Source organism: Oncorhynchus mykiss, chromosome 13 (genome assembly GCF_057628025.1).
Source record: "Oncorhynchus mykiss isolate SJ-2025 chromosome 13, ASM5762802v1, whole genome shotgun sequence".
Classification (NCBI taxonomy): Eukaryota; Metazoa; Chordata; class Actinopteri; order Salmoniformes; family Salmonidae; genus Oncorhynchus; species Oncorhynchus mykiss.
The window spans coordinates 77,221,371-77,233,870 of record NC_143034.1 but is presented as its reverse complement, the minus strand read 5'-3'; the positions used below and the strand labels follow the sequence as shown (position 1 = coordinate 77,233,870).

The 12,500-nt window shown below is 22.9% G+C and overlaps 1 protein-coding gene across 2 annotated transcripts in view; it reads right to left on the bottom strand.

Moving 5' to 3' along the window:
- The window catches only part of syt17 (synaptotagmin XVII), an 83,654-nt gene extending 71,169 nt beyond the window's left edge, over positions 1–12,485 (bottom strand). The window contains exon 1 of one of the 2 annotated variants that reach the window (XM_090197762.1): positions 11,955–12,485. In XM_090197762.1, the coding sequence (XP_090053888.1) occupies positions 11,955–11,969 (15 nt within the window). In that variant the 5' untranslated portion in view covers positions 11,970–12,485. The remainder of the gene's footprint in view (positions 1–11,954) is intronic. The other variant, XM_090197764.1, reaches the window with a different exon arrangement.
- Between the last annotated feature and the right edge of the window lie 15 nt (positions 12,486–12,500).

The following is a 12,500-nucleotide window of genomic DNA, read 5'->3' as shown; positions in this document are numbered from 1 at the left end:
GGGAGGGAGGGAGGGAGGGAGGGAATAAAAGGACAAACATCTAAAACTACCGCACTCATAGACACACACGTACAAAAACACAGAACAAACATGCATAGAGGGTGAGAATGAAAAGGCCCTTTCCATCATACAGGAACAACAGATAACTAAACATGTCTATTTCCAAACACCTTGAGCCCTCAGTCTGCACACAGGACTATCAATGCATTAAAAGAAATGCAGAAAAAACATGTGTTTCTATAAATCTATATTTTTAAAGACTCAAATAATTGTTTCCTGTGTATTTGGTTAACTAACTCAAAACAAACCACATTAGCTCATATTGTCAAATCTCTATAACATTATATAGTATAGGTAATATAGTCATATCTCTATAATATTAGGTAATATAGTCATATCTCTATAACATTATATAGTATAGGTTATATAGTCATATCTCTATAACATTATATAGTATAGGTTATATAGTCATATCTCTATAACATTATATAGTATAGGTAATATAGTCATATCTCTATAATATTAGGTAATATAGTCATATCTCTATAATATTAGGTTATATAGTCATATCTCTATAACATCAGGTTATATAGTCATATCTCTATAACATTATATAGTATAGGTTATATAGTCATATCTCTATAATATTATATAGTATAGGTTATATAGTCATATCTCTATAATATTATATAGTATAGGTTATATAGTCATATCTCTATAATATTAGGTTATATAGTCATATCTCTATAATATTATATAGTATAGGTTATATAGTCATATCTCTATAACATTATATAGTATAGGTTATATAGTCATATCTCTATAACATTATATAGTATAGGTTATATAGTCATATCTCTATAATATTAGGTTATATAGTCATATCTCTATAATATTATATAGTATAGGTTATATAGTCATATCTCTATAACATTATATAGTATAGGTTATATAGTCATATCTCTATAATATTATATAGTATAGGTAATATAGTCATATCTCTATAATATTAGGTTATATAGTCATATCTCTATAACATTATATAGTATAGGTTATATAGTCATATCTCTATAACATTATATAGTATAGGTTATATAGTCATATCTCTATAATATTAGGTTATATAGTCATATCTCTATAACATTATATAGTATAGGTTATATAGTCATATCTCTATAACATTATATAGTATAGGTTATATAGTCATATCTCTATAATATTAGGTTATATAGTCATATCTCTATAACATTAGGTTATATAGTCATATCTCTATAATATTAGGTTATATAGTCATATCTCTATAACATCAGGTTATATAGTCATATCTCTATAACATTATATAGTATAGGTTATATAGTCATATCTCTATAATATTATATAGTATAGGTTATATAGTCATATCTCTATAACATTATATAGTATAGGTTATATAGTCATATCTCTATAATATTAGGTTATATAGTCATATCTCTATAACATCAGGTTATATAGTCATATCTCTATAACATTATATAGTATAGGTTATATAGTCATATCTCTATAATATTAGGTTATATAGTCATATCTCTATAACATTATATAGTATAGGTAATATAGTCATATCTCTATAATATTATATAGTATAGGTTATACAGTCATATCTCTATAACATTATATAGTATAGGTTATATAGTCATATCTCTATAATATTAGGTTATATAGTCATATCTCTATAATATTAGGTTATATAGTCATATCTCTATAACATTATATAGTATAGGTTATATAGTCATATCTCTATAATATTATATAGTATAGGTAATATAGTCATATCTCTATAACATTATATAGTATAGGTAATATAGTCATATCTCTATAATATTATATAGTATAGGTAATATAGTCATATCTCTATAATATTATATAGTATAGGTTATATAGTCATATCTCTATAACATTATATAGTATAGGTTATATAGTCATATCTCTATAACATTATATAGTATAGGTTATATAGTCATATCTCTATAACATTAGGTTATATAGTCATATCTCTATAACATTAGGTTATATAGTCATATCTCTATAACATTATATAGTATAGGTTATGTAGTCATATCTCTATAACATTATATAGTATAGGTTATATAGTCATATCTCTATAACATTATATAGTATAGGTTATATAGTCATATCTCTATAATAGTAGGTTATACAGTCATATCTCTATAACATTATATAGTATAGGTAATATAGTCATATCTCTATAATATTAGGTTATATAGTCATATCTCTATAATAGTAGGTTATACAGTCATATCTCTATAACATTATATAGTATAGGTTATATAGTCATATCTCTATAACATTATATAGTATAGGTTATACAGTCATATCTCTATAACATTATATAGTATAGGTAATATAGTCATATCTCTATAATATTATATAGTATAGGTTATATAGTGATATCTCTATAACATTATATAGTATAGGTTATATAGTCATATCTCTATAATATTAGGTTATATAGTCATATCTTTATAACATTAGGTTATATAGTCATATCTCTATAATATTAGGTTATATAGTCATATCTTTATAATATTAGGTTATATAGTCATATCTTTATAACATCAGGTTATATAGTCATATCTCTATAACATTATATAGTATAGGTTATATAGTCATATCTCTATAATATTAGGTTATATAGTCATATCTCTATAACATTATATAGTATAGGTAATATAGTCATATCTCTATAACATTATATAGTATAGGTAATATAGTCATATCTCTATAATATTAGGTAATATAGTCATATCTCTATAATATTAGGTAATATAGTCATATCTCTATAACATCAGGTTATATAGTCATATCTCTATAACATTATATAGTATAGGTTATATAGTCATATCTCTATAATATTAGGTTATATAGTCATATCTCTATAACATCAGGTTATATAGTCATATCTCTATAACATTATATAGTATAGGTTATATAGTCATATCTCTATAATATTAGGTTATATAGTCATATCTCTATAATAGTAGGTTATACAGTCATATCTCTATAACATTATATAGTATAGGTAATATAGTCATATCTCTATAATATTAGGTTATATAGTCATATCTCTATAATAGTAGGTTATACAGTCATATCTCTATAACATTATATAGTATAGGTTATATAGTCATATCTCTATAACATTATCTAGTATAGGTTATATAGTCATATCTCTATAATATTATATAGTATAGGTTATATAGTCATATCTCTATAACATTATATAGTATAGGTAATATAGTCATATCTCTATAACATTATATAGTATAGGTAATATAGTCATATCTCTATAATATTAGGTTATATAGTCATATCTCTATAACATTATATAGTATAGGTAATATAGTCATATCTCTATAACATTATATAGTATAGGTAATATAGTCATATCTCTATAATATTAGGTTATATAGTCATATCTCTATAACATTATATAGTATAGGTTATATAGTCATATCTCTATAACATTATATAGTATAGGTTATATAGTCATATCTCTATAATATTATATAGTATAGGTAATATAGTCATATCTCTATAACATTATATAGTATAGGTAATATAGTCATATCTCTATAATATTAGGTTATATAGTCATATCTCTATAACATTATATAGTATAGGTTATATAGTCATATCTCTATAATATTATATAGTATAGGTTATATAGTCATATCTCTATAATATTATATAGTATAGGTTATATAGTCATATCTCTATAATATTATATAGTATAGGTAATATAGTCATATCTCTATAACATTATATAGTATAGGTTATATAGTCATATCTCTATAATATTAGGTTATGTAGTCATATCTCTATAATATTAGGTTATATAGTCATATCTCTATAATATTATATAGTATAGGTTATATAGTCATATCTCTATAATATTAGGTTATATAGTCATATCTCTATAATATTATATAGTATAGGTTATATAGTCATATCTCTATAACATTATATAGTATAGGTTATATAGTCATATCTCTATAACATTATATAGTATAGGTTATATAGTCATATCTCTATAACATTAGGTTATATAGTCATATCTCTATAACATTATATAGTATAGGTTATATAGTCATATCTCTATAATATTATATAGTATAGGTAATATAGTCATATCTCTATAATATTAGGTTATATAGTCATATCTCTATAATATTATATAGTATAGGTTATATAGTCATATCTCTATAATATTATATAGTATAGGTTATATAGTCATATCTCTATAACATTATATAGTATAGGTAATATAGTCATATCTCTATAATATTATATAGTATAGGTTATATAGTCATATCTCTATAATATTAGGTTATATAGTCATATCTCTATAACATTATATAGTATAGGTTATATAGTCATATCTCTATAACATTATATAGTATAGGTTATATAGTCATATCTCTATAACATTATATAGTATAGGTAATATAGTCATATCTCTATAATATTATATAGTATAGGTTATATAGTCATATCTCTATAATTTTAGGTTATATAGTCATATCTCTATAACATTATATAGTATAGGTTATATAGTCATATCTCTATAACATTATATAGTATAGGTTATATAGTTATATCTCTATAACATTATATAGTATAGGTTATATAGTCATATCTCTATAACATTATATAGTATAGGTTATATAGTCATATCTCTATAACATTATATAGTATACGTTATATAGTCATATCTCTATAATATTATATAGTATAGGTTATATAGTCATATCTCTATAACATTATATAGTATAGGTAATATAGTCATATCTCTATAACATTATATAGTATAGGTAATATAGTCATATCTCTATAACATTATATAGTATAGGTTATATAGTCATATCTCTGTAATATTAGGTTATATAGTCATATCTCTATAACATTATATAGTATAGGTAATATAGTCATATCTCTGTAATATTAGGTTATATAGTCATATCTCTATAACATTATATAGTATAGGTAATATAGTCATATCTCTATAACATTATATAGTATAGGTAATATAGTCATATCTCTATAATATTAGGTTATATAGTCATATCTCTATAATATTATATAGTATAGGTTATATAGTCATATCTCTATAATATTATATAGTATAGGTTATATAGTCATATCTCTATAACATTATATAGTATAGGTTATATAGTCATATCTCTATAATATTATATAGTATAGGTAATATAGTCATATCTCTATAATATTATATAGTATAGGTTATATAGTCATATCTCTATAATATTAGGTTATATAGTCATATCTCTATAACATTATATAATATAGGTTATATAGTCATATCTCTATAATATTATATAGTATAGGTTATATAGTCATATCTCTATAACATTATATAGTATAGGTTATATAGTCATATCTCTATAATATTAGGTTATATAGTCATATCTCTATAACATTATATAGTATAGGTTATATAGTCATATCTCTATAATATTAGGTTATATAGTCATATCTCTATAACATTATATAATATAGGTTATATAGTCATATCTCTATAACATTATATAATATAGGTTATATAGTCATATCTCTATAACATTATATAATATAGGTTATATAGTCATATCTCTATAACATTATATAATATAGGTTATATAGTCATATCTCTATAACATTATATAATATTAGGTTATATAGTCATATCTCTATAATATTATATAGTATAGGTTATATAGTCATATCTCTATAATATTAGGTTATATAGTCATATCTCTATAACATTATATAATATAGGTTATATAGTCATATCTCTATAATATTATATAGTATAGGTTATATAGTCATATCTCTATAACATTATATAGTATAGGTAATATAGTCATATCTCTATAACATTATATAGTATAGGTAATATAGTCATATCTCTATAACATTATATAGTATAGGTTATATAGTCATATCTCTGTAATATTAGGTTATATAGTCATATCTCTATAACATTATATAGTATAGGTTATATAGTCATATCTCTATAACATTATATAGTATAGGTTATATAGTCATATCTCTATAACATTATATAGTATAGGTTATATAGTCATATCTCTATAATATTAGGTTATATAGTCATATCTCTATAACATTATATAGTATAGGTAATATAGTCATATCTCTATAATATTATATAGTATAGGTTATATAGTCATATCTCTATAACATTATATAGTATAGGTAATATAGTCATATCTCTATAACATTATATAGTATAGGTAATATAGTCATATCTCTATAACATTATATAGTATAGGTTATATAGTCATATCTCTATAATATTAGGTTATATAGTCATATCTCTGTAATATTAGGTTATATAGTCATATCTCTATAACATTATATAGTATAGGTTATATAGTCATATCTCTATAACATTATATAGTATAGGTTATATAGTCATATCTCTATAACATTATATAGTATAGGTAATATAGTCATATCTCTATAACATTATATAGTATAGGTTATATAGTCATATCTCTATAATATTATATAGTATAGGTTATATAGTCAAATCTCTATAACATTATATAGTATAGGTTATATAGTCATATCTCTATAACATTATATAGTATAGGTTATATAGTCATATCTCTATAATATTATATAGTATAGGTAATATAGTCATATCTCTATAACATTATATAGTATAGGTTATATAGTCATATCTCTATAACATTAGGTTATATAGTCATATCTCTATAACATTAGGTTATATAGTCATATCTCTATAACATTATATAGTATAGGTTATATAGTCATATCTCTATAATATTATATAGTATAGGTTATATAGTCATATCTCTATAACATTATATAGTATAGGTTATATAGTCATATCTCTATAATATTAGGTTATATAGTCATATCTCTATAACATTATATAGTATAGGTTATATAGTCATATCTCTATAATATTAGGTTATATAGTCATATCTCTATAACATCAGGTTATATAGTCATATCTCTATAACATTATATAGTATAGGTTATATAGTCATATCTCTATAATATTAGGTTATATAGTCATATCTCTATAATAGTAGGTTATACAGTCATATCTCTATAACATTATATAGTATAGGTAATATAGTCATATCTCTATAATATTAGGTTATATAGTCATATCTCTATAATAGTAGGTTATACAGTCATATCTCTATAACATTATATAGTATAGGTTATATAGTCATATCTCTATAATATTATATAGTATAGGTAATATAGTCATATCTCTATAACATTATATAGTATAGGTAATATAGTCATATCTCTATAATATTAGGTTATATAGTCATATCTCTATAACATTATATAGTATAGGTAATATAGTCATATCTCTATAACATTATATAGTATAGGTAATATAGTCATATCTCTATAATATTAGGTTATATAGTCATATCTCTACAATATTAGGTTATATAGTCATATCTCTATAACATTATATAGTATAGGTAATATAGTCATATCTCTATAACATTATATAGTATAGGTAATATAGTCATATCTCTATAATATTAGGTTATATAGTCATATCTCTATAACATTATATAGTATAGGTAATATAGTCATATCTCTATAACATTATATAGTATAGGTAATATAGTCATATCTCTATAACATTATATAGTATAGGTAATATAGTCATATCTCTATAATATTAGGTTATATAGTCATATCTCTATAACATTATATAGTATAGGTTATATAGTCATATCTCTATAACATTATATAGTATAGGTTATATAGTCATATCTCTATAATATTATATAGTATAGGTAATATAGTCATATCTCTATAACATTATATAGTATAGGTAATATAGTCATATCTCTATAATATTAGGTTATATAGTCATATCTCTATAACATTATATAGTATAGGTTATATAGTCATATCTCTATAACATTATATAGTATAGGTTATATAGTCATATCTCTATAATATTAGGTTATGTAGTCATATCTCTATAATATTAGGTTATATAGTCATATCTCTATAATATTATATAGTATAGGTTATATAGTCATATCTCTATAACATTATATAGTATAGGTTATATAGTCATATCTCTATAATATTATATAGTATAGGTTATATAGTCATATCTCTATAATATTAGGTTATGTAGTCATATCTCTATAATATTATATAGTATAGGTAATATAGTCATATCTCTATAACATTATATAGTATAGGTAATATAGTCATATCTCTATAATATTATATAGTATAGGTAATATAGTCATATCTCTATAACATTATATAGTATAGGTTATATAGTCATATCTCTATAATATTATATAGTATAGGTTATATAGTCATATCTCTATAATATTATATAGTATAGGTTATATAGTCATATCTCTATAATATTATATAGTATAGGTTATATAGTCATATCTCTATAATATTAGGTTATATAGTCATATCTCTATAACATTATATAGTATAGGTTATATAGTCATATCTCTATAATATTAGGTTATATAGTCATATCTCTATAACATTATATAGTATAGGTTATATAGTCATATCTCTATAACATTATATAGTATAGGTTATATAGTCATATCTCTATAATATTAGGTTATATAGTCATATCTCTATAATATTATATAGTATAGGTAATATAGTCATATCTCTATAACATTATATAGTATAGGTAATATAGTCATATCTCTATAACATTAGGTTATATAGTCATATCTCTATAACATTATATAGTATAGGTTATATAGTCATATCTCTATAACATTATATAGTATAGGTTATATAGTCATATCTCTATAATATTATATAGTATAGGTTATATAGTCATATCTCTATAACATTAGGTTATATAGTCATATCTCTATAACATTATATAGTATAGGTTATATAGTCATATCTCTATAATATTAGGTTATATAGTCATATCTCTATAATATTAGGTTATATAGTCATATCTCTATAACATTATATAGTATAGGTTATATAGTCATATCTCTATAATATTAGGTTATATAGTCATATCTCTATAACTTTATATAGTATAGGTAATATAGTCATATCTCTATAATATTATATAGTATAGGTTATATAGTCACATCTCTATAATATTAGGTTATATAGTCATATCTCTATAACATTATATAGTATAGGTTATATAGTCATATCTCTATAACATTATATAGTATAGGTTATATAGTCATATCTCTATAATATTAGGTAATATAGTCATATCTCTATAACATTATATAGTATAGGTAATATAGTCATATCTCTATAATATTAGGTTATATAGTCATATCTCTATAATATTATATAGTATAGGTTATATAGTCATATCTCTATAACATTATATAGTATAGGTAATATAGTCATATCTCTATAATATTATATAGTATAGGTTATATAGTCATATCTCTATAACATTATATAGTATAGGTTATATAGTCATATCTCTATAACATTATATAGTATAGGTTATATAGTCATATCTCTATAATATTAGGTAATATAGTCATATCTCTATAACATTATATAGTATAGGTAATATAGTCATATCTCTATAATATTAGGTTATATAGTCATATCTCTATAATATTATATAGTATAGGTTATATAGTCATATCTCTATAATATTATATAGTATAGGTAATATAGTCATATCTCTATAATATTATATAGTATAGGTTATATAGTCATATCTCTATAATATTAGGTTATATAGTCATATCTCTATAACATTAGGTTATATAGTCATATCTCTATAACATTATATAGTATAGGTTATATAGTCATATCTCTATAATATTATATAGTATAGGTTATATAGTCATATCTCTATAATATTAGGTTATATAGTCATATCTCTATAATATTATATAGTATAGGTTATATAGTCATATCTCTATAATATTATATAGTATAGGTTATATAGTCATATCTCTATAATATTAGGTTATATAGTCATATCTCTATAATATTAGGTTATATAGTCATATCTCTATAATATTATATAGTATAGGTTATATAGTCATATCTCTATAATATTATATAGTATAGGTTATATAGTCATATCTCTATAACATTATATAGTATAGGTTATATAGTCATATCTCTATAATATTATATAGTATAGGTTATATAGTCATATCTCTATAATATTATATAGTATAGGTTATATAGTCATATCTCTATAACATTATATAGTATAGGTTATATAGTCATATCTCTATAACATTATATAGTATAGGTAATATAGTCATATCTCTATAACATTATATAGTATAGGTTATATAGTCATATCTCTATAACATTATATAGTATAGGTTATATAGTCATATCTCTATAATATTAGGTTATATAGTCATATCTCTGTAATATTAGGTTATATAGTCATATCTCTATAACATTATATAGTATAGGTTATATAGTCATATCTCTATAACATTATATAGTATAGGTAATATAGTCATATCTCTATAACATTATATAGTATAGGTTATATAGTCATATCTCTATAACATTATATAGTATAGGTAATATAGTCATATCTCTATAACATTATATAGTATAGGTAATATAGTCATATCTCTATAACATTATATAGTATAGGTAATATAGTCATATCTCTATAACATTATATAGTATAGGTAATATAGTCATATCTCTATAACATTATATAGTATAGGTTATATAGTCATATCTCTATAATATTATATAGTATAGGTTATATAGTCATATCTCTATAATATTATATAGTATAGGTTATATAGTCATATCTCTATAATATTAGGTTATATAGTCATATCTCTATAATATTATATAGTATAGGTTATATAGTCATATCTCTATAATATTAGGTTATATAGTCATATCTCTATAACATTAGGTTATATAGTCATATCTCTATAATATTATATAGTATAGGTTATATAGTCATATCTCTATAATATTAGGTTATATAGTCATATCTCTATAATATTATATAGTATAGGTTATATAGTCATATCTCTATAATATTAGGTTATATAGTCATATCTCTATAACATTATATAGTATAGGTTATATAGTCATATCTCTATAACATTATATAGTATAGGTTATATAGTCATATCTCTATAATATTAGGTTATATAGTCATATCTCTATAACATTAGGTTATATAGTCATATCTCTATAACATTATATAGTATAGGTTATATAGTCATATCTCTATAACATTATATAGTATAGGTTATATAGTCATATCTCTATAACATTAGGGTATATAGTCATATCTCTATAATATTAGGTTATATAGTCATATCTCTATAATATTATATAGTATAGGTTATATAGTCATATCTCTATAATATTAGGTTATATAGTCATATCTCTATAACATTATATAGTATAGGTAATATAGTCATATCTCTATAATATTAGGTAATATAGTCATATCTCTATAATATTAGGTAATATAGTCATATCTCTATAACATCAGGTTATATAGTCATATCTCTATAACATTATATAGTATAGGTTATATAGTTATATCTCTATAATATTAGGTTATATAGTCATATCTCTATAATATTAGGTTATATAGTCATATCTCTATAACATTATATAGTATAGGTTATATAGAAGAGAGAGAACTGAGAGAAGAGAGAGAACCAAGAAGAGAGAGAACCAAGAAGAGAGAGAAGGGAGAAGAGAGAGAAGGGAGGAGAAGAGAGAGAAGAGAGAGAAGAGACGGAAGGACATACAGGACATGTGCTACAGATGGAGGGAGGAGGAAAGTGGACCCAGAGAGAAAGAGAGGAGAAGCAACAACAGGTGTTTGAAAGTGTGTGTTCATGTTTCCACGGTCACAGTGGTCTTACCTGTGTGTACGACATTGTCTCCTCAGTCTCTCTTCTCTTCCTCACTTCCCTTCATCCAGTTCCTCATCCCTCCATCCAACATCCACTTTCACCCAGGAAAAAAGAGGAGTGGAAAAGAAGAGATATAAAATCTCAAGGTGACAAGAGTGAAGGGTTAACCAGGTTACTCTTCTTCATTCTCACTACCTCTCCATCATCACCCCCTCTCACCAAACAACAACAACAACAGAACCTTCTCTCTTTCCCCCTCTCCCTCTCCCCCTCTCCCTCTCTCTCTCTCTCTCTCTCTCTCTCTCCCTCTCCCTCTCCCCCTCTCTCTCTCTCTCTCAAGCTATCTCCGCCTCCTCCTCTTCATCCTTCACCACAACCAGCCACACACTCTCTCTCTCTCTCTCTCTCTCTCTCTCTCTCTCTCTCTCGCTCTCTCTCTCACTCTCTTTCTCTCTCTTTCTCTCGCTCTCTCTCACACTCTTTCTTTCTTTGTCTCTTTCACTCTCTATCTCTTTCCAGTCTTGCCCACTTTTCAGAAATGACACGTAAAGCCAG